The 25594-nt window shown below is 35.7% G+C and overlaps 1 protein-coding gene across 2 annotated transcripts in view; it reads left to right on the forward strand.

Moving 5' to 3' along the window:
• Positions 1–25594, forward strand: part of DCDC1 (doublecortin domain containing 1) — a 383234-nt gene that overhangs the window by 57804 nt on the left and 299836 nt on the right. Inside the window, exons 8-9 of one of the 2 annotated variants that reach the window (XM_081062446.1) lie at positions 7162–7255; positions 19298–19397. In XM_081062446.1, the coding sequence (XP_080918572.1) occupies positions 7162–7255; positions 19298–19397 (194 nt within the window). The remainder of the gene's footprint in view (positions 1–7161; positions 7256–19297; positions 19398–25594) is intronic. The other variant, XM_081062445.1, reaches the window with a different exon arrangement.

Raw genomic sequence — 25594 nt, forward strand, 5'->3', positions numbered from 1 at the left:
CAAAACAAAAAATACAAAAAAACAAAAAAAAATAAAAGTAGTAGTTTTTGGAGAAAAATCTTTACATCCTTTAGGTAGGCAAAGATTATAGCACAAAAAAGTATGAACTAAAAAAACCAACCAAACAAACAAAATTAAATATACCTTATCCAAATTTGTTAAAAAAAAGTCTGCTCTTTAAAAGATACATTAATAAAAGGAAAAATCTAGCCAGACTGGGAGTAAATATTCAGAAAATGCACAAGTGATGAAAAATTTGCATTCAGAGTGTATAAAGAACTCAGTAAGAAAAGTCAAAAGATTTGAACAGACATTTTACTAGAAAAGACATAGAAATTGACCATAAGCATATAAAAAGATGCTCAACATTATTAATCATCAAAGAAATGCAAATTAAATCCACACTGAGTTACCATTACACATACATTAGAATGGCTAAAATTAAAAAGTGACAATACTAAATATTGGTAAAAATCAGGAACTACTTGAAATCCCAAGCTCAGCTAGTGAGAGTGCAATATGATGCAGCCACTTTGCAAACCAGTTTGTCAGTTTCTTATAAGGAAACATACACTTACCACACATTCTAGTAACCCCTTTCTATGTGCAGTTAAGTCCTCACTTTGTGTTGATCACTTTGTGTCGATAGATTCTGTGACTTCAAGAGAAATGACGTATGGTGAAACCAGTTTTACCATAGGCTTATTGATATAAATAAGAGTTTAGTTCCTATGGCATCTCATTAACGTTATAATGAAACAACGTTGACTAAAATGATGTTGTTTGGGGACCTGCTGTATTCACCCAAGAGAAATAACACATGTCAACACAAAGACTTCTAGATGAATGTTCAGTAGCTTTAGTCATAATAACCCCCCAAAAGTCCATCAACAAGTGAATGGATAAATAAACTGATATATTTGTACCAAAGAATACTGTTCAGCAATAAGAAGAACAAGTATACAGACGGTGCCACAAAAAAATATATGTATTTTAATTACAAAAACTGTAATTAATTGTAATACTCAATACAGGAAAAAGCTGTATTAATTGTAATACTCAGTATATACTGATAACAAAGATGAATACAAGTTGCATTTGACTTCTGCAATGACAAGAGGTGCTCAAAATGGTTACCATCAGCATCCAGACACTTCTGAGTAAGGTGAACTACTGCTAGAGCCCTGATAATATCTCTTAAAATGTGTATACATCTTTTTGGCACCCCTGGTATATTGTGATAAATGGAAGAAGAGAGATATAAAATAGTACATGCTATATGATTCCATTTATATGAAACTGTAGGACAGATAAAACTATTATCTATTGACAGAAAGCAATCAGTTGTTGCCTGGGGCAAGGGGTACTGAATAGTGATTGGGAAAGAGCATGGAGAATTTTAGAGAATAATGGAAATAATCTATACCTTGAGTGTGGTGGTGGTCACACAGACACATTTTTCTACATATTTTACATTGAACTGTACACTTAAAATGGATAAAGTTTATTTCATGTAAATTATACATCAAAATAGATTTAAAAACAAACAAAAATAACAATATGATTAGAATTATAAAAATGTAAAAGTAATCTGTGCTATTTATTTTTAATAAGAGATCAGTTAAGGATAAAATATCCAAGAAGTATGTATTAATAGATTATTTAGAAAATCTCTGGTTATCTACTTCTCATTCACATTTTAATAATAAAATGCCAGAATACCTATATATCAAATTCACAAGAAAAAATTGCTTTTACAAATCATAGTCATGTTCATTACTAGTAAGGGCAAATAACTAGATTTAACGTGCATTCTGTCACCACTTTTATGAGAATAAGACAAATAACAGCCCAATAAATTTATCTCCAGGATTTATTCAGAAAAATAAATTTAAGCTACGTAATAAGATGGGTACAAGTTTAGCCCAATCTCCTGGCATCTTCGGGTTAAAATAATGATCATAATTTTTATTATAAGTCATTATAAAATGTTGGTGTTAGCAGAGAGTTATGCCATGTATATTTCATTATATTTTAGTTCTTTGAAAATTTATAATGTATTTGACAGTCTTTCAGTTAGCAGGAAAAAAGTCTGTAAAAACAGATTCCCTTTCTGAAAGTATTCATGATAGATTGTAGTTCTCTTCTACTGAACAAGTACAATGAATTGCCAAAGGTGAAATATTTTTAGTAATCCAATGAATTAATTTCATAATCATCCATTCATTTTCAGTTTTCAGCTTGCTGAATTTCTTTAAAAAATTTTCTCTGGCTTCTTAATTAAATGGTTTGCTTGTTATGTTTAAATAGTGAATACTGTTGTAAAATACAAATACTCATTGAGTTAACTGAAGCATTGTTTCTCATTTGAGGAACCTGAGCCAAAAACATTTTTTCTTTCTATTCATTAGGATGACTTTAGCTGCAAATAACAGAAATCCTGATTTAAGCGGACTTAAGCAAAAAGGAAGCAAGAAATCCAAAGACAGGGCAGTTCCAAGAATAGTCCGATAGGATTCCAGTTATGTTCTCTATCATTTTCTGGATTTTATGCTCTTTTATATGTTGGTTCCAGGATGGCTACTGCACAGCCAACTACAACTTTGTCCAGAGGCAGAAAAGGAAAATTTTGTCCTGTGACTGAAGAAGCCTTTCCTAGAAGGCCCTTCTCCTGTCTCATTGCCCAGATTAGATTATGCGTCCATCCCGAAACTGACAAGGGACATAGGACCACCGTAATTAACTTAGATCAATCAAGATAATTGTAGCCTTCCTTATATCAAAAGGGGGAAGTGTGAACCCTTAAAATGAGGAGAGCAGGGTGAAGTAGAGAATGGATATTGGGAAGGCATCCAAGAGTATTGCTATCAATGTGAACAAGGTTTCTTATTTTATTTCCTAAGGACAGTACATGATCAGTGCTCTGGTACTAAAAAGAATTAGTTTTATTTGAAATTCTTTTTCTAGGATTACACATACTTTAGTTATAGCATAATTTTATAAAATTAATCAGAAACTTTATTTGCTAAGTTTGTAAGGCTCTCAATGACGATGTAAAATGCATGATGAAATGAGTGTAAATTAGGTATAATATATATTAACTTTCACTCATTCATTAATTCATGATATTTTAATGTCTGCCAAGCACCTGGATGAGTGGTGAGAGAAACCAGTCATGGTCCTGTTCTCATGGAGCTTTTCGTCTAGTGGTGGAACGAGACGTGTAAAATAGCCCCAGTACTAAATGTGAAGTAGGTGGCATAAGAAAGTGTTCTGAGAAGAGACAAGCAGGGCTTATTTGGGTCCATGTCGAGGACACAAGCAGTATGCACAGCATATGAAAAGACTCCATGGCAGTGAACAGGGTGAATGAAGTCCATGAACTGAAAGGTCAGTGTATGAGGAAGAGACAGGCTGGGTAGGACAGGTTAGAGATTTTTGCCACCCTCCCACCCCCCAAAAAAGTAGTGAGGAATCACGTAAGGAGTAGTTAGGAGTAGTAGTAGTAGTTAGGGGTAGAAGAGAGTATAACTAGATTTATGTTTTTGAATAGAGCACTTTGGTGCTCAGTGGAGATCAAATTGGTTGGGCCAGGTAGATACAGCGAGACTATTAGTTAACTGTTGCCAGAGTCCTGGTGACAGGTGATAATAGCTTGGACAAGGGTGTGGTCATAGACATGGAGAAAGTAGGTGGATTTCTAAGATTTTTAGGAGATAATAAAAATCAACAAACCTTGATAATAGCTTGGGTACATGAGGTGAGGGACAGTGAGGTGTTGAGGATTTTAAAGATGACGTTGAGGTTGCTGGCTTCCACATCTTGTAGACACAACAAGTTGTAAGTTGCATGTGTGTAGATGGAAGATGAGACATTGGGGCACTGATTAGATTGCCTTGAAAGAACTTACAGGGAGGCAGAGGGTTAGGACTGCTCTTGAACTCCAGTGAATGAATAGAGGAGGATGAGCCTATGAAAAAGAGAAAAAGCAGGAGAAAAATTAGTGCATTGTTATATTGCAGAATTCAAGGGAACAGAGGGTTTAAAGAAAGAGGAAGTGGTCAAATGTTTTTCAAAGGTCAAAATAAAGGAGAATGGAGGAAATGTCCTTTGGATTTGTCAACGTGGTGGTCATTGGTAATCTTTGTGTGATTTGTTTTAGTAAGATGATACTGAAAGCCAGACTGGAGTGGCCTGAGAATGATTGGGAAGAAAGGAAATAGAAGCACGGAGCAAGAGATTTCATTGTGAAGTGGAGTAGCTAGAGGGAGATGTGGGTTAAGGGAGGATTTAGTAGTTAAGACAGGGAAGAGTTGATCATGTTTAAGTGCCAGTGGGAAAAATCTAGTTGTGGAGTAGTTGAATGAATATACATGAGAGAAAAGAAATGATGGAAAACATATACTGCTTTAAAAGCTGAGAGCAAATGTAATTGAAAGCATAGGTGGGGTATTGGCCTTAGATAGGAGCAGGGACTCCTATAATTAGATGGAAAAAAAGAAAGGATAGGTGTAGAAGTAAGTAGGCTTGTGACTTTGGTAGCACGACAATGAGGCTTCACTTTTCTCTGTGATGTAGGAGGTCATACTATCTGCTGAAAATGAAGAGGGAAATAGGGGAGGGGAGGCTGGGTGAAGAAAAGCAGAGCACCAATGATTTGAAACATTGATTGTGGCAAGGGAAGAGAGATTTGACCAAAGGAGTGAAGTAGAAGTGACTGGGCAGTATCGAGTCAACACGGAGGTTGGTGACCAGTAATGTTGACATGTTTTCATGCGTGTGAGTTTCTCCAGGAGCACCAGGCTTCTTGGTGTGTGCACAGAGAGTGGAGAGTAAGAGTCACCCAGAGAGAGGATTTTTGTGGCAAAGCTTATCCATGAATGAGGAAGAATGACGGGAGTGAGGAAAGATGGTGCATTTGAATGTCAGAATCCTCAGGGAGACAGGGTTTGTTTGTTTTGTTTATTCAATAAGAGAGTTGGGGAGAAATTATCTAGAAATAGAGTTGTAAGTAACACCACTTTCCCAAACTTGACATTGTGTGATATGAGAGAATAAAATCCCACCACTTGAGAGGGCTCTGGGGAAATTAGTGAACTTAGGTAAAAGCCCAGTTTCATTTAGAAGACATGAGGGTCTAGTCAATTTAGTGTATTTTCAGAGTGCACAATGCAAAGGTTTTAGACATGAGTGAAGGCGTGGAGGCCAATGTATGAGGGGAAAGAAAAACTAGAAGTTATGTGAATGATGACACAGTAGACCAGGAGCAGGCAAACGTTTACTCTAAAGGGGCAGACAGTAAATATTTTTGGTTTTACGGATCATAAGTTCCCTTGGAACAACTCAACTCTGTTGTTGTAGCATGAAAATTCCCGTAGAAAATCTGTATGTGAACAGTGTGGCTGTTTTCCAAGAAAATTTTATTTCTGGGTACTAAAATTTCACATCCCATGAAAGTGCAACAAAATATTATTTTGATTTTGATTATCTTTTTAACAATTAAAAGTGTCCAAACAATTCTTAGCCCAATTCTTAGACCATACAGAAACAGGCTGTGGCCGGATCGCTGACGCCTGCTGAAGATAGCGTGTGGGAGGTGTGAATTGGGGCTTCCATTATGGACAATGATTCATAGAAACGTGTTAAAAGATGTCAAGGTTCTCTGTCTTTGAGGAGGATGACACTGTTGGATCTGATGGCTTGTAGACTTGGCTACTTGGCCTGCGGTGATGATGAGCTAATACTCTCTCACCTGGACTGTGGTCATGAGAAACCAAACCCAGAGGTCGTGGGTTGTGTAACCACACCACCGCCATGGTGGTTATTGCAGAAACCGAAAACTTTGCACAAGATGTGCTGGCAGCAGGAGTGCAGGGTGGAAAGGCTGGTTGTAAGGGGAGGGGGGTAAAAGGGTGGAGGTGACTCCCAGAACTGGAAAACAAATCGATTGAACTAAATAAGAGTTTGGGGAAAATCGCTCCCCAGGAGAGCCTGGTTTTCCAACATGATAGTTTTAAATTTCAGTATCAGAAGGGTTCTCTCCAAGCTAACCTGTAAGAAATCAACGAAATGTGAATTTGTAAAAGTAATATTTTATCAAGCTGAACAGGTACAGATTAGTGGAAATGGTATTTTAATTAACCTTCACATTACAAGAAGATGGCACCATTAAATATTTTTCATTTGTGAATTATAAGAAAGATCTTGTAAGTAGAGGCTTCATTTCAGGGCTTTTGTTAGAAATTTATATTGATACTAATTCATACCACTGATAATTTACCCCGAGAAATGATTACTAAAAGTTAGCATTGCTTAAACACTGTAAGGATCTTTCATCCTGAAAGTAGGAGAGTTTTGCTGATGCATTATTAATTTCTAGTATCTGATTTTCTAAATGACACTTTTTAAACTCATTTAACTCTTAAACCTTTTTTTACTGATGTTTTAGCACAATGAAACGAGGAATCTTTGACTTAGAAAGCCATGTAGTTTTCTTGACTGATTTTTTTAAGACTCAAAGGCAGCAATATTTGAAATAATTTTTGAAATCGTTGCAATTTTAGTTGAAATAAACGGGAAAATCTTTAAATAGCTCATATTTTACTTAGTTTAAATGGTAAATTGATATTTGAAACTTCACTAATAACTAGAGAATATAATTTGTACCAAAAGGCTTTCTTGCACTTTTAAACAATAGATTTGTAATATTTAGAAATGGAGAAAAAAACATGCAGAGTAGAAATATCAAGAATGTGGGGAGGGGTGGCTGGTTAGCTCAGTTGGTTAGAGCGTGGTGCTAATACACCAAGGTTGCCAGTTCAATCCCTACATGGGCCACTGCGAGCTGCACCTTCTTTAAAATAAATGAATGAATGGAATGAATGAATGAGTAAATAAATAAGTAAATAAATAGATAAATAGATAAATAGATAAATAAATGAGAATGTGGGGAACCTAAGGTGAAGGCTGCATCTGTTTAAGGTCTATGGGACCAACTGTAAATCCTTAATAGCATTCAGAGACAATGGGCAAGGGAAGAATGTGTACTGAATTATCTCCCAAGTATCTCTGTCCTTGAGGATGGTAGTGGTGGTATGTATTTAATATAGCCAGAGCTCACTGTGATAAAATTATTTTTTGTTTTTCTATATTCCTGTGTAGGTTTTAGACGCTTGCACCATAAGAATGAACCTAAATTCACCAGCCAGACATCTTTTTGATTTGTATGGCAGAAACATTAAAGATATTTCAAAAGGTGAGCGGCACAGATTTTCTGAACTATGTGATAATAATATTTCAAAAGGCATTTACATAATTTTGTTTTGACTTTATGCTTTTAAAAGGAAAAAAGATGTAATAAAATGGTTTAATTATAACGTAGAAAATATGTCTTTCTTATACAAAGAGAAATCATGAAAGGGCATTAGGATCTTGGGAATCTTTTATTTCAGCGCGTTTTAGTCCATTTGGGCTATTATAACACAAATACCAGCCTGAATGGCTTAACAACAAAGTTATGGAGGCTGGGAAGTCCAAGATCCAGGTATCAGTAGATTCAATGTCTGATGAAGGCGTGTTTCCTGATTACTAGACGGCTATCTTCTCACTGTGGTGGGAGGGGCAAGGGTGCTCTCTGGGGTCTCTTGTGTAAGGACGCTTATTCCGTTTAGGAGGGCTCCATGCTCATGACCTAATCACCTCCAAATACATCTCATTGGAGATTAGGTTGTTTTTTTTTTAAGGTTTTTTTTAAAATAGGGCTAACATACAATATTATATTAGTTTCAGGTGTACACCATAGTTATTCAATACTTATATACTTATATTACACCATGATAAGTCCAGCAATCATCTGACACTATACCACACTAGCATAATATTATTGACTATATTCCCCATGCTGTACATTGGATCTCCATAACTTACATGTTTTATACCTGGAAACTTGACCATCTTATTCCCCTTCACCTTTTCCCCATCTTTTAAAATTTTTCAATTGCAGTTGACATTTAATACTACTTTATATTAATGTCAGGTGTACAACATAGTGGTTAGACAGTTATATAATTTAAGAAGTGATGCCCCTGACTAATCTAGTACCCAGCTAGTTATACATGGTAATACATAGTTATTACCATATCATTGACTATATTTTCTATGCTTTGCTTTACATCCCCATGACTATTTTGTAACTACCAATTTCTGCTTTTTAATCCCTTCACCTTTTTCACCCTGTCCTCCAACCCCTCTCCCTTCTATCACCCCGATAAATCTAGTGCCCCTCTGACACCATACATAGTTATTACAATATTATTGACTATATTTCTTATGCTGTACCCTTCATCCCCATAACTACATGTAACAACCAATTTGTACTTCTTAATCCCTTCCCCTTTTTGCACCCTTACTCCCAACCCTGCTCCCATCTGGCAACCATCCAAATGTTCTCTGTATCTATGAATTTGTCTCTATTTTATTTATTTTGTTCTTTAGATTCCACACATAAGGGAAATCACTTTGTCATTGAGGATTAGGTTTTTAACATAAATTTGGGGGGACAAAATATTCAGTGTAGAGCATGGAGCAAGTTTAGGTTTTTGAAAAAAATTGGTGGATATTTTAGTAAGCCATACTTAAGAAACAAAAGCAATTGATAAATTTTGCATAATTTAACACACACTTTCTATAGTATACTGCTTTCAAAAGAAAAAATGAGAAATTGTGCTACTGTATGCTCAGATAAAGATTTTAAAATGTTTCGGTTATAATATAATATTGTATGTTAGCTATAATTTAATAAAAAATTTTAAGAAATGTTTTGGTTAACTTCTAGAGGTTTTGCAAAAGTTAAGATATGTGCTTTAAAACAATTTTATTGTATATCTGTCAAAATATGAGACCTCTGTCTATTTCTTTCTTTTTTTTTTACCTCTATTTCTAAAGGCACTTATTTGCTAGTCTCTGAAACCAAAAATACCATGAATTCCAGATTTGAGGTACTATTAAATTGCTATTGGTAGTAATTACTACTATTACTTTGCTTTTTTAAAAAATTGCTTTTTTTTTTTTACTTTAGTAGTAATTACTATTATTTTAATAGTGCTACTGTTAGCACTATTAAATGTGCTACCGTTATGGGCCTATCACTTAATCTAAAACTTAATTCCATATGCCGGAAGAGGGACAAAATATAAAGTGGCTACTTTAACTGCAAGACTAGATCCAGGCAATTTTAAGTGATTTTAGGATGTGGCCATGTTGGACACTCCCATTTGTTTCTAACATCCTTGCTTGTACTCTATAAAAGCAAACTTTCCTGTCTTTATCATCCTTAATTAACACTATTGAGTGATCAGTGTGGTATTTTTATATTTATTGTTTATAACTCCTAAATTTTTTACTAAGTATTATATGTGTGTGCATTTAGAAAAATAAATCTATTTTTCTTGATCATTTTTCATACTTGTATTAGATGTGATAATTATCTTTAATTTTATTAGGAATTTTTATTGAGGATTTCAAAGCATTTGTAGACAAACTACCCATTATCTAGAAGCATTAGTTGTTTGCCTGTAAGACATATGTAACACAAAGAATCCTCTCTTATGTATTTTTTGACAGAGTGGGGAAAGTATCATTATTAAAGTTGATTTCTTCTTTTTTGCTTTTTTGTCCTCTCCCTCATCATGCTGGCTAAAATTTTCTATGTGATAAACAATATTTTATAATCACTCTCAAGCTTGCACTAATAAAATAAATAACACATTTTCTTAAGACCCCATCTAGCTTTGAATTATTTCCAGCTCACCTATAATTTTAAATTTGAGTACATTGCTAGAATTGAAACTATAAGGAACCCTAGTTAAGATGGAAAATTTATATTTAGAAAGTTGATTTTTCCCCCCTCCCAAATGTGGTGTAACAGAATTACTTATCAAAACAGAAAATCTTTGACTCTGAGGGGTGATGTTTTGTGGATGCCAGAGGCATTCGGATTCATGCCTCATGCTTCACGTGTCTCAGAAGTGTGCTATTATCACATTTTAATGCATGCCTTGCTGTGTGTTTTTGCATACTTATGAAAGCTTATGCCAGCTGAAATTAGCCTGTGCAACTACTAACATGTGGAAGCATAACAAGTTCACTGGACTTAAAATACTTAAAGAAGATAATCCTATTTGAGGAACAGTTTGTAGCACCCTAATCACTTAACGTTAGGTTTTTACATTTCTTTTTTCTTTTGTTCGTTGGTATGATTTTGTGCATCAAATGATTGAGGTCCCTACATTTTTATGTTTGATGCTCTTCTGAACATCAACTTGGGAAAGGTCAACTGTTATGTGAAAGTTATCTTTTAATTTAAATAAGTAAATGCTAATACTTTGATTTGATATATAACTTTATTTTTTGCTTGCTTGCTTGCTCTGTATCAGATCAGAAAAAGTCATTTAAAAATGTCTACTGTTAAGATCATAGCAATTACTTTTTATTTATAAGTACCAAGAACTGAAAGTAACAGATAAACAAAATAAAATATCTTCTTCTCTCTGTTGCTACGTTTTCCAAATTAGATATACTTTCAAGTTTTCCTGGTGTGCTGTGGGAAATGAGCACGTGCCATGACATTAAACGACTTTTACTTCATCAAGTCTAGTAAAACCTTTAAAAACCAATAGTACTTGCAAATTGCTTGTACTTTTGGATTTCTAAACCATAGAGGATTTTTAACAAAGAAACGGGGCATGTTCTTTGTTGCGGCTCCTGTATAGATCTATTCTTTTTATAGACAACAACTACCCACTGGGTAAAATCACCGTATTCCTACATATGGTCTGTGAGGACATAATATATGCATGAAGAATGAATTCTGCAGTTCATGCTCAGTAACGCAACGGTTATGGGAAAAATGGGGGTGAGGAAGACCATTCAAAAATCTATGCGCCTTTAAAACCAGAATACTAACTACAGATAATTATTAACTTAGGAGATAAGGTAAACAGCCTGGGTAGGCACCTCAGAGTGCTACTTCAGAGGATATTAAAGCTGCACAAAAACAATAGTTTGTGAGACAATGCAGGTGGAAATCTACGGGAGGTTTCAGCCTGTGGGCCTTCCTTTAAGAATGTCACCGGAGAAGCAAAACTCCCACAGAGTCATGAAAGACTGGGAGTACACCTTTCTGGGAAGAGAACCCTAGTGCAGCAGCCAAACTAAGGTCTTTTTCTCTTTCCTGTGTAAGGAAAGAATTCTGCTCCTACTCTCTTGGCCTCCTTTGCCTATGAAAAGCACATATTCACAAACCAAATTTCCATATCGCACTGACGTCATTCTCCTATTTACCAATCATATATGAGCTACTTGGTGTTATAGAAGTGCCTAACAGTGGCAGGATACATATAGATAGTGTCAGATTTTGATGAAGTTGTATGATAACACTCTCATTCCTTCTAACATTGCCCAACTTTTTGTTTTCTTAACTTCTTTGCCTTAATTATTACATTATGGTGAACCAGAGGAGTCATTCTCCCATTTAAGGAAACAGATCCTCAGTCCCTTAGGACTTTTATGCAGCTGCTGTTCCAATAACCAAACTCTGCTCCTTGTGGATCCTTCTAGATTATGGAGGGTAGTATGAAGTTTACTCTGGAAGACTCTGAAATGAGTTAGAATAGTATGTCAATTAAATTGGCTCCAAGGCCATGCTATGGAACACTGAACTTTGACTTCCCATCCCATTTCCCACCCCAAATTATGCCTAGCAACATTGTCCAAAAGAGGTATATACGAGTATTCTCTGACAAGTTCTTCAGAGATTCTGAAATGAGATTAAATGACGGAATTAACGTATTTCAATCACAAAATTCCAATAACATAGAGATACCCTGAATATGAATGTTAACTTGTCCATTATCAATTTTTTTGTGAAGAAATTAAATTCAAAGAATAAAAATTCCAAAGAAATTAATATACAAAACTTTTAAGTCCACACAGAAGTGATTCCAAAATCAAATAATCTTACCTTTGTGAGTTAAAATCTGATAAAAGTTCAAACTGCTCAAGTTAAAATTCAAAGAAATGAAGTCCTCTCTAATTTTCATTTGTCCCAGTGGCAGCCAGATGGCTTCTGGATGCCTGGTTTGAGCTGGAATTTCTCCAGTAGCTACCGTCTGGGCTCCTGCTGTGGGTGTCATCCCTCAGGACCTCAGAAGTTGAGTTGGGTCTAGACCAACTTTATCATGTGCTCTTCTTCCAATTGAATCAAAAGATAATCACAACATTGGCCCCACACCCAGCACTTTCACAACAGCAGCCCATCCCCAGTTTCTAATGTGGCCATTCCAAGCGAAATGGTGTTTCCAGGACCCTATGTTTGGCGTAATCCAGACCCACGCGACTATTGACAAAGACCATAGCAGAGACTAAGGGAAGGAAGGCAAAGAAGAGAAAACATTGTTTATGTCAGTTTCTCCAAGATGCCAGTTGAGTTATGCTGTTGAGCAGGGTCTATGACCTGTGCCATAACTTAGGAAGCAATCTCCCACCAAGGCATTAATGATAGCATTATGTATTTATACTATGTTGAGGGAAAATTTGATAAAGTGTTGGTTAAGTGCTCTGATTTTGGAGCCAGCATTCAAATTCCAGTTATGCCACTTACTGTCTGACCTTGGGCTGGTTATTTAGCTTCTCTGAGAGTCAGTTTTCTCATCTGTAAAATAGGGATAATAAGGATGAAGTTGTATGTGAAGTCCTTAGAACAAGTGCCTGACATTTGGTAAGCATTCTATAAGTATTATTATTGCTTATTTAGTATTATTTTCATTATTCTCAAAGAGGGTACTCAGAGTGTTGCATTCCTGCAACATTTGGAAATTTACATTGGTGGCAGACCCAGTCATAAAGACTTATTTGAGGCACTAGTTTTTCCCTTTGGAAAGTATTCCAAACACCTTAATGTTCTTTTCCCTATGAGTCCCATGCTTCTGGATCCCATGTTGAACCGCCAGGGGGCCCCGTCTAGTGGCATATCATCCACCTGTCTTGGGAGCAGTGTTTTCATTCCTGAGTCCCAATGGCTTCTATAACAACCTGTGGTTATGGAATTATTTAGGCTTAAGAAACCTATTCACGGGCACAGCTTCCCCTTCATCTCCAATCAGTTCCGATTAGAGAATAACTTTCAGTGAATTTCTGAATTGAATAAACTGTCCATGTGTTGAGGCTCATGTTCTTAGGTGCCCGGTGAAGACCAATTCCAGGGCCATTTCCTCCTGAAGACATGGTCTTTCCTCAGTTTTTGAGTGCTCCTGATCTTCAGTTAATGTTTCTGTCCTCTTTTTCTGCAGTATTTAGGATTTGCCTCTGGGGTTTGCCTCTACTGTACTCCAGTTCCTTTCAAAAAAATTCCCTTCTCTAACATAACATGCTTAGGGCTGCATTGTTTGCTGCAGTGGAGTTATTTATTTATTTTCCTTTTACTTTCCCTTTGCTTTCTGGTCCACACTTGTGGTTTTCTAACATATTCCTCTAGATATTTTTTTTTTTGCAGGTTCTCTCATAGTGAGAGATCCAAAGTCAATAAGTTCCAAGTTTGTCGATAGCATCCTTTGTTCAAACCAGTCTTATCCATTTTCACCTCCCTGAGTTAAATAATCATACACAGGATGTATTTTCCCACCATCTAACATCTAATTTAGATCTGGACTGCTTGATCTATTCTTGTTCTGCCTGGATCCTTGTAATATATCTCATCTTGCCATTGCCTTTCCTAAATCTTAGGTGCAAAAAGTTTTGGAGTTCACTAAATACTTTTTTTTTTTGGTATTTTATTCTAATCTTCATATTCTCATATCCCCTCTCTAATTTGTTCATATTTTATGTGCACTCTTTGTATAATTGTCCAGTCCTCAAGAAGAGAGTCTCCATTTGCTCTTACTATTAATTTATCTTAATTTAACATAAATGTCACCTGTTTACAGTATTCAGGATTCTGGAACCTCTGGGGGATTGTTACGAATTTATTCTCTAATATCTTTTTTTTATTCCTGTTTCACTGGGCCTCAGTTACTCTTCCTGATTTTGTAAGGATTAAAATATTTTTGCTTTTTTTGTACTAATCTCTTTAAGAGTAATTAGAATTGGATGTATCTCCTGCAGTCTTCAGGATCTCAGTTTCTCTTTTTTTGTATCTGTCAAGTGTGTATGCTTAGATCAGATGTTTATTCTAAGGAGACCTCTTTTCTCCTCCAGCTAAGTAAGCCTGTCTTTAATTTGTTTTCCCGCATACACTGTTCTATTCTCATCATAAGATTGAAACAGTTTATTTTATTACATTTTTTAAATTAAAGCATAGTTGACATTCAATATTATATGAGTTTTAACAAGTTATTCAACACTTATATACCTCACTGCAATACATCTAGTAATCAATCACTGCCACCATACAAAGTTAATACCATATCATTTACCATATTCCCTGTGCTGTACATTACACCCCCGTGGATTATGAATTTTGTACCTCTTATTCCCCTTCATGTTTTTCATGCATCCCCTCTCACTCATCTCCCATCTAACAACCATCAATTTGTCCTCTACGAATCTGTAAGAGGGAAGCATGTTTTCAAACCACTGTACTTTCTCCTTAATTCCTTCAGCTAATCTGAGTCCTAATACTTGTCATACTTTCATCAAGTTGTTTCTCTGCCTTAACTAATGAAGACGGAGTGTTCTTTTTATAATAAATCTGTGACCTTTTTGTAGGTAAAGCTGCGGTTTGGGTTTCTGAAATTTAGAACCATGGTCAAAATTCATGTGATAAGTCAAGTTAGAGTCAACTTGGATTGGTGGAGGTTACTCAGAACACTTGTGGACAGACTCTTTGAATCTAAGGTTGGCTCCACAATCTCTTGTTGGCCCAGAATGCAGTTTTTACGTAATGAAGACGGGAATTTGAGGCAGCGGATCTAGTGCTGCCTGTCTGGCCTGGTACTAACAATTTAAAGATACCATCTCACGGCAGCACATGTAGAGCACAGTTTTCATCATACTTCTAAGTCCTGGCCTGAAGGTTTGGCTACAAAACGCAGAAAAGCAGCAAATGTTGTCCTACCTTTCAATGTCCAGAATGATCTCATGTCAGTCTCGTACTTGCCTACAGTATCAGGTGAAGTTCAATGGCATGATTCTGAGTAAGCTGCAGCAGGCTGCAGGTAGGGCAAGCATGACCAGTTAGGGATGCTAGGGCCTCCTCATCCCTCTTCAGTGTACTAAAGACATCATCCATTCCTCCCTGGCTGGCATTGTCTGGAGGCCAAGGCTATTGGAAGACAATCCCAGCTGCATTTAGTTATTATGACCCATCAAGCTCAAATTTCTACACAGTCCTTGCCTATGATAAAATTACAGGCCAACCTCCCTATTCTTCATGTACAAGCTCTTGGGAAAAACACAACTTCAAAATGGTCAGTTTATCAGGGTGACCCCATGTAAGCTGCCAGACGCCACCAAAGTTAGAAAGAAACCAACAAAAGAGCTACATAGTCCTTGCATATTAAAGCACCATCAAAGCATGAAGACACCCAGTCAAGGCCCCCCCATAAGTCTCCATTTTTTGTGTTATTTGCTCTCCAGAATTACTTGTGTGTCGCTTGTGGGAATGTAAAGTGGTGTAGCCAGTTTGGAGACCATGTGGCAGTTCTTTCAAAGGATAAACATAAAGATAAACATAAGGCCCTGTAATTCCACTCCTAGGTATACACCCCAAAGGAATAGAAAACAAATAATAAAACAAGTATATGTATGTGCATTTCATAGCAGCATTATAGGTAATAGCCAAAAGGTAGAAACGAAATGTCTGTGGAAAGGTGAATGTAGAAACACATATTGTCTGAATGTAGAAACACTGTCTGTACAATGGAATACTATTCAGTCATGAAAAATAATGAAGTACTGATAATGCTTCAGTGAACCTTGAAAAGAGCTTTGAAAATATTATGCTAAGTGCAAGAAGCCAGATATAAAAGGTGACATATTGTATGATTCCATTTATGTGAAATATGCAAAAGAGATTCCACAGAGACAGAATGCAGGTTGGTGTTTGCCAGGGCCTGGGTGGAGAGGGGGCCAAGGAGAAATTGCTTAATATGTAAGGGGTTTTACTTTGGAATGATGGATATATTTTGGAACTGGATAGAGGTGGTGGTTGTGCATTTTGAATGTACTAAATGCCCCTGAGTTGTTCTCTTTTTAAAAAAATAATTGTTTTATTTTTTAATTACAGTTGATATACAATAGTATATTAGTTTCAGGTGTATAACAGTGATTAGACATTTGTATAACTTACGAAGTGATCACCCCAATAAATCTAGTACCCATCTGATACCATATATAATTATTACAATATTACTGACTATATTCCTTATGCTATACCCTTCATCCCCATTACTATTTTGTAACTACCAATTTGCACTTCTTAATCCCTTCACCTTTTTCACCCTGCCCCTAGACCCTCTCCCATCTTTTACCCCAACAAATCTAGTATCCCTCTGACACCATACATATTTATTACAATATTATTGATTATATTCTTTATGCTATACCCAACATCCCCATAACTACTTTATATATATAAAATTATAAATTATAGTTGGAAACCCCGTGGCCATCTTGTGGAGTTGTTCACTTTAAAATGATTGATTTTATGTTATGTGAATTTTACCTTGATACATTATCATTATTTTTTAAGAAAAGAGAAGTGGAATTAAACCGATCTGCCCCAGTCATTCCAGCCAAGGTCATCCTAGATCAACTGATAGCCAGCTGATTCCAAGAGCAAGCCCAGCCGATATCTGTAGAACTATCCAGCTAATTTGCAGACTCATGAGCTGAATAAATGCTGATTGTTGTATGCCACTGAGTTCTGAAGTGGTTTGTTGTGCAGCATTATTGTAGCCATAGATACCACATACACTTAGCTATTCATACTCATAAATATTATCACATCTTTATTCACTAGTCAGCTAAATTCTATTCCTGCATCTTAATCCTTTATGTTGTCAGAGAGTAATCTTCCTGAAATATGATGTAATTTTTTCTCTCAAAACTTTACATATCAGGACATCCTTCATTTGAGAGCCTTCATTATGTAGTCTTACTCTACCCAATTCAGCTTAATCACCCATATCTCACAGCTTTCCAACATGCACTCTGTCACAGCAAGCGCAGTCCCTTCAGTGTCTCAGGCTGTGCAATGTCTCGTGCACTGCCCAGCTTCCTTCCTTTGCTTATGCTATTTTATGCCCACTCAATGATCTTTCCCTTCTCCATCTATTCAAAGGGAAGCAATTGGCGTGGATCAAGATATAGTATATTATTTTATGGTAACAAATGATTCTGAAATGCTCAGTGGCTCATACAGAGGCCTATTTTCACTCATTGTACATGTCACTGTGGGTTGACTGTACCTGCTCTATCTTATGTCAAAGCAGGTCACATGCCATCTTCTTAATTCAACAGTGTGGGGATATATCATCCTTTCACAGAGTAAGACATTGCGAGGCATATGGAGAAGCCTAACATGAATAAGGTGGGAAGTATGATTTTCCTCTGGGGAAGGACAGCAAGTATTTTGAGTAATAATGGAATACACTACACTATCTGCTATCCGAAATCTGTATTTGTTATCAATTGCTGTGTAGCAAATTGCCCCCAAATTTAGCAACTTAAAGCAACACATATATTATTGCATCATTTTTGTGGCTCAGGAATTCAGGCATGGCTTAGCTGGGCCTTCTGACTCTGGGTCTCTCACAAAGCTTCAAACAGGTGTCAGCTTGAAAGTTTTAAATATTACTTAAATCTTATTTTATTTATTTTTTTTTACTAATACTTCCTTCTCATAACTTTTTTTATTGATACCACATGGCTGTATCATCTGTCATAACCTTTGTTTATATAGTATATCTGTTTTATGCATAAGGCTTATTTCTAACCTAAGGGAGATTTTATTCTCAAACTTTTTTCAAAAAGCTCCAAAAAATTTTCTAATATCTACCAGGCATATAGTAGCATAATATCTAATAGGCATGTATTAGGCCCTCAAAAATTAATATTCATATATAATTTTTAAGCATAGTCTTTGTTAAGTGTTGAAACATAATAAGTGATGAAAAATATTTTTGTAATGAATGAATGAATTAAAAATCAAGAAATTCTTTGTCAAATTGAATTTGCATTGATTTGCCCACTATTAACTATTTTTGTTGGTATTCTCATTGATGTCACTTAATGATTCACTGGCCACTTAAAGTAGTATTTTGCCATATTCCATAGAACTTGAAAAGCTTGAAGATTCTCATTTATTAGATGCATGGGCCATCATAAAAGCAAATGCTAATGACTGTCTTTTGATATCTACAGCAGAATAGCGTTGTTGATTGATTTATTTTGGATTTCAGCATTGGAAGAGTCTTTGGTCATACCAAAATATCTCTTTGTCATGAATACCCTCTTAATCATCCCCAGCAAATGTTCATCCAGTCATTGCTTGTTTCATTTCTGACAACTGTAGTTTCTTTAAAAAAAAATAGCCAACTGAACTCTGTTCTTTTATTTATTTATTTATTTATTTATTTATTTATTTATTTATTTACTTACTTACTTACTTACTTAGTTATTTATTTTTTAAAAGATTTTATTGGGAACAATGTGTATTTCCAGGGCTTTTTTTTTTTTTTTTTTCAAATTGGGGAACAGTAGTGTGTTTTTCCCAGGACTCATAAGCTCCATCCAAGTCAAGCTATTGTTTTTTTAATCCTAGTTGTGGAGGGTACAGCTCAGCTGCAGGTCCAGCCGCTGTTGTTAGTTGCAGAGGGCGCAGCCCACCATCCCTTGCAGGAGTCAAACCAGTAACCTTCAGATTGAGAGCACTTGCTCCAACCAACGGAGCCATCTGGCCACCCAGGAGCTCAGCAGCAGCTCTTTGACTTCATTCTAGTTGCAGAGGGCGCAGCTCGCTGGCCCATGTGGGAATTGAACTGGCAGCCCCGTTGCCCACAGCTTGTGCTCTAACCAACTGAGCCACCCGTCTACCCCAAGAACTCTGTTCTTTTAAACATTTGCCATTTGTCTTGATTTTGCCTTCTGGAGTTACATAATACAAATTAATTCTGAGTCTATGATTGCCTTTCAAATGTTTGAATATGTATGATTTAAATCTTTTTCAGGTTAAATATCTTTAAATCTCTCTTGCTATAATGGGCCATCATCAACCTGGTTCCTCTTTTTCTGTTCTGTCTAGTTCTTTTGATATTCGTCTTTGTGGGACTTCACATCGTACACAATTTTCCAAGTCAATCAAGGACAAGTAAAGCAGCACCACCTCCTCTTTCTTTTTCCAGGTCATTATATAACTTACAATTGCATTATTATGTCTATTAGAAGCATCATATTGTTGGCCTATATTGAACTTAAAGTCAACCAAAGCCCCCCAAGTTTTGGTCACAAGTTGCCTTTAAACTACTTCTTTCTTATCCTGTACTTATACTGTTGATTTTTAGATGTGAGAACACAACTTTATACATCAATTCCTATTAAATTTCTAATTCTAAGGTTTTTATTTTGTAGTTTATCCTGCCAACATTTTTCAGATATTTATCTGTCATCCAAAGATTAAGCATTGTACTTAGATTCCTTTTGATGTAAGTGAAAAATTCAGAACACTGAGAGAGAATTTAGTCAAAATGCTTCCTTCTCCTTTTACACCCTAAAAATGCCCAGTATTTTCCGTTTATTTCTAGTACTGCTCCTGCTCTGCTTAATGTGGGATTCTGTAATGGTCCAAATAATTTGGGCCCTGGAAATGGCATTGCTTTCTCAGCTAACGCTGGGTAACTCAGAAGGGTATATAGCCTCTGACCTGCAGTTTAGCTCCATACAGGGACAACTTTGTGGTGTGTGTGTGTGTGTGTGTGTGTGTGTGTGTGTGTGTGTGTGTGTGTATGTGTGTGCGCGCATGCACATTCTGATTTATTTCTCCAGAACAGCATTCAGTCATAACTTTCTTTTGCATGGTTTTGTTACTAAGTGACATATTTCTCTATCATTTCCAAATAGAAACAGTTTAAAGTAAGCAAACCTAAATTCTAGAGGATATAACCAGGAGGTTTGCAAACTCAGATGTTCTGCCTTGTTGTAGATGCACCTGTTTATTTGGGAAGCAATGTGCAGGGTTCGCAGTACCTTGTTGGAGGACGATAGATGTTAGCCCCAGTCTGTTGGTACCTGCTTCCCGCTGGGAAAAACAATGGTTGTATGCTGGTATTGGAGAGCTCAAGGCTCGTGTAGGGAATTTTCCCCAGAGTCTCCCTCTCTGCTCATTAACTATTCCTTTAATATCTAAATTATTCCATGTTGGGCACCAGTGATTAATGTGTATTTTTCAAAGAGTTCACAAAGGACTGATGTTATAATCTGTTCTGGAACTTTCCAGGGAATAAGTTCAAACTTATGGATAAATATCTTCTTTAAAATTAAGTATATTTGCTTCCCTTCGATCATTGAGTCCCTTTCCCATGCACTTTTATCCCTCAAATTTTAGGAAATGTAAAAACTTACATTTCTTGCTGAAGAGGGATGCCAAGTGCTCGTGGTTATTAGTTAGCCCCTAAATCTCTCTAGGGCGAATTGACACAGACAAAGGCAGCCAGTTAAGAGCCCTTTTGTGTAGGAAAGATGCTGTAGGAAAGGTGGTCGTCAGATCTCCGTTGAGACTGTGCTCCCATGACTTTGCCTTGGTTCCCATGATGGTTCCTTAGGCATGGACCTCAGTGTCTCCGTGACTCCTAGGCATCAGACTTGAGTTACCCTTGCTGCTTGGACAAAAACAGAAAGTGCTAAGCAATCACTGATACATGTGTTTTTACTGTTGACTTATAAAGAATATTAAGAATTCTGTAAATGCTTAATCAAAAAAAAGTTTTTTTGTGACAGTTGGAGAATCCCATTATAATTGGATCGCCGTCATCTTCTATTAAATATGTGCATGCAGAACTGCCATGATACAAGCGTTCACAAAACAATCTAAACTGCTCACAGACTCTACTATATGTCAGAAATTTCCTTTTTAAAGTCTTTTAAACACAGATTCTCTTTTATATTCATGAAGATATGATCATCATTCCTAGGTTTTGTTGGACTCAACTTGCTTCAGGATTTCTGTAATTTTGTAACCAAATCCTTGCTCTTTCCCTATTCCCCTTGAGTTTGTCTTTCCAGTTTCTGGTTCTTATATGTCTTATTTCTCAGTATTTGAACTCTAACACAAAAAATTTTGCTCTGACTCTAATGACTTGTCCGTGATCCTAGAAGTTCATTATAAACATTACAGTAAGCATAATTGCCAATGAAAACAAATAACATTGTAATAAAATATTTTTTTAAAGAAAGTTCTCCACAGAAAAGAACATGACTCAGCAGAGATTGGTTTTCTTCCTCCTAAGAGTTTTTAGAAGAAAGATGAAATAGTAGGCAAAAATATGTAAAATGCTAATTAGAGAAGATTCTACTTTTGTGAAACAAACATGGAGAAATAAATGTCAAAAGGGACATTGTAATTGTTCAAACTATTAAGAATTTTAAGTTTATCCCATTTAAAATATAATTTTTTCATGACACATATATATTATATCCTAAAGAAAATGTTCAAATTTCAGTAATATGGTGACTTAGCATTTGTATCCGAGGACACCAAAACAGCTTTACCTACATCATCTAACTCCCAGGTCTGACTGAATTCGATATGTGTGTCAGGTATTATTATTATCCCTGTTTTTGAGACTAAAAGAAAAAGAAAAGGATCCAACTATATTTTTTAGATTTGTGTTAGTTGTGACTTTACAACATAACAGTAGAATTTTGAGACATCTTACAATTAGCTTGCTTTTGATTGTTACTGACATTTGTACTCGTGAGTGCTTTGCATATTTGATTTTGTTCCTAAGTTTTATTATATTTTCTATTACATCTTTTCCTACTGGGTCAAAATTTAATTGGTGCCCCAGTTAACACCATTTGAGTTAAGATTTTATGAATAATAATAAAAGTAAAAATAATAATGTGAAAAATGTTACTGTATAGTGTATAGCAAGCAACTGTATAGTGACATTTCTAAAGGCGTTTAGTTCTAATTTTTGTTGATTTGATTGTTTCATGCATTGTACTTTCCAAAGCTAATTCTTCTAAGGTAATATTTTAAATTTTAAAGCACTTTAAAGTTTCCCAAAGCAGGTCATATATAGTCAGTTGTTATGTATGAGTATAGACCATAGCCACATCAGCATACATTAGATATAGTTAATTCTTAACATTTCTTTAAGCATAACTTTCAAGTTGTACATATACCAGTTCAATTAAGTTATTTTACATTATTACTAAATATCAAATGTTTAAGATGCTGGAGAAACTGAGTTCATAAAATACTTGTATTTTCAAAGACACGCACACTATTATTTTTGTTGAGGGGAAAAGCAAAACTTAGACAATAGAATCCCAGCTTATTTCTACTTGTATAAATCAAGTTATTTAAAGAAATGAATTGTGTATGCTGACCTGTTCTACCAATGTGCGACTGGGGGTGTATGAAAAAAAGATGTGCATGGTGGTGGAAGTAGAAAGAGGCATAAAGCGTATTGGAAAACTACCAAATGTCCCCTGCAAATGGGCCCTATTCAGAATCAGTAAGCGTATGATCAGTGAAGTGGTTTTGAATATCGCCTTTAGATTCCATGCTGTTACAAGGCCAGCCCTGAACATGGCAACTCTTATTTCCACACACAGTACCTCTTCACTCTCAATTTAACCCCAAAATCTGATGAACCCATTACTCCATACTTGATTTCATGGAACAAGGAGTAGATATAGTTACAAATGATCAATCACAAGCCGTGAACCAAAGCAGCAAGGCATTAACAATTCACACCATTTCGGTCCACTTGCTCAAGCAGAAGATGTGCCAGCATATTTAATGCACAGCTACTTCGTTCAGTTCAAGAAAAGACATGACTCAGACTGCATTTTCAACACAGAGGAGACTTCCTGAGATTTCCAACTTCGTAAGCCTCAATGTCAACGTTCACCCGCATACCAGCAATTAAAATAACCAGGTATTCTGTAAAGGTCACAATGTCTAAATTAAATTTTACTCAGGTAAAAACAATGTGACCTCTGAAATTCTTCTCCCCAATGCATCCCTGTTCTGTTTGATCCTATCATACAAATCAATGTCTCTTACAGCAGTATTATAACACTGTAGACCCCACAGGCAATAAGCCGTCAGTTTAATAGGATCACTGAAAAAGTAAAGCAGCTGTGAAATATTGCTGTAAGTATAGCAATCGTGCGCTTGTCATTTTGTTCAGTGGAGGAAAAACCCAAATTTGGGTAGGCATTGGTATTTAGGAAAACAACTGCTAAATCTTTTCTCCTGAGTACCTTAGGGACAATAAGATTTGACATACAGCATGTAAACAAAAGTACACAGCAGCTGTTAGTTTACTTTTGTTTGAATGAACATATACTGATAAAAATCAAGCAACATAGGAGACAGTATGCTCTCCATCATTTAGGCTTCCCAGCAGATCTTGCTTTTGAGTGGGTCTTATTGGTTGCTTGGGGACCTGGAGCTTTCCACCTATTACCTAAAGCTGGGTTAGGAGCATTAAAACACATACCTAGATACTAGTTCAAAACTCCCTCCAGGCATACTTCCCTGATGGGAAACACTCAAATCTTAGTATCTTTTAAGAACATACTTTGTTTCATACAAAAAAGGCTTTTTAGATAAAGTTCATATGAAAAGTAAATTCCAATTGAATTGGTGGGAAATTTCCAAATGACGTCCTGCTGATAAGAGCTCTGTATTTTTAAGATTGAGACCTGAAACCTGCTGTCAAAGAGCATATAGAGGTTTCTTTATAGGTAATTATGCTCTGGGCAGTGGTCTTTCCCCCCCTCCCCCCATAGTCTCATATATTCTGACTGAAATGTGAAAATTACAGCGTTATGGAAATTATGATTCTGGATATTTACTTGGCACGAATTTTAATATATAACTGGAAGCAGGTTATTAAAGCCTTTGACTATTTCCAGTGCTTTTTTGAAACTTTATTAATAAAAAAAAATCATGTTTTTTAGCTTTTCATCGTTGATTCAAATGAAAGTATCCAAAGTGTCTTTTTAATGTGAGATGTTGCTTTTGGAGAGAGATGTATATTCGCTGGGTATAGAACTTGACAGTTCATTCCAGTCTATATGTACTTGATAAGTTCCATTCACTTTGTGGTTTCTCTTTAGAAGGATTTTTGGCTCCTTGTCAAAAATCCTTGTACTGCCCCCCTCATAAATTCACATAAATTCAAGCTTCTTATCAGTGATGAAGTGATTTTAATATAAAGTCCTCTGGAAGGCTGAACAGTTTTTCTTATGAATACCATTTGAACTCATCGTGTTCGGAGTTCTTAGAGAAAATTATCTTTATTATTTACAATAGCTATTTTTACATTAATCTAATATTAATTCTATGTTATTTACATTTCACTGTGTGTCTTTTCCCATAGTAGCATGATTATGACAGGGTAGGATAAAGCACTAAGAATTTTCCAGACTTTTAAAATACCCACCTCTGTGCTTCACCTGTCTTGTTAATGCTTCATTACCAAATTGTATTGTTTTCCTTTTATATTTATTTTTCTCCTAGTCTCAAAAATAATTTTATATGGAAAATTAAAATAAAACAATTGTACATAACCTAACTGTGCTTCAAAATTCTGGGATATTTATCAAATTTTGATCAAATTTTCATTAGGTCGTAGAAAATTATAGATTCGAAGAGATTGTATATAGTTGGATTCATGGTCCTAAAACTAACCTAAAAGACCTTCCACAGTATATCTGAAGTATTTTTTATTCATCCAGTAATCGTTTATTGAACACTGCTTTTATCAAACTGAAAAACATCATAACCTCAAACCCAAAGGATTGGAAGGATGGAAGCAGGAGAGAAGAAGATAAGGGCTAATATAAATCAATAAGGGAAAAATAAAAGTATAAACAAAGCTCTGGGAAATTTAGAGGAGAGGTAGCAATTAATTGTGCCTAAATAACAAGGTATTTTGCCAGAGGACGTAATGTTTGATATGAGCCTTGAAGTATAAGAATATATGAACAGGTAGAAAAAAGGAGGAAGAAATACAAAGGGAATGGAAAAGCATGAGTGAGAAAAGTATCAGTTGATAGTTATGAAATTGATATAGCTACTACTTTTAATCATATGCTCTATTTACTCAGTACTAACTCTATGATGCTCAGTACTAACTCTATCTGGTGAAGTTACTCTTTTTGGTCATATGGTCTCTTTACCCATCATCCTCAGTCTTAACTCCAAATCCATTGGAACTACTGGATTAATTTCAATTTGCCCCATAGTTATAATTTGGGAATAAATAAAATGGATAAAAAAGCGATCATCCATATAACTTTTTGCCTTTCCAGTGGTGGAAATGATCCCAATGGAATGATCACATTAGACTGATCTATGCAT

Source organism: Rhinolophus hipposideros (assembly GCF_964194185.1).
Source record: "Rhinolophus hipposideros genome assembly, chromosome: 10".
Taxonomy (NCBI): Eukaryota; Metazoa; Chordata; class Mammalia; order Chiroptera; family Rhinolophidae; genus Rhinolophus; species Rhinolophus hipposideros.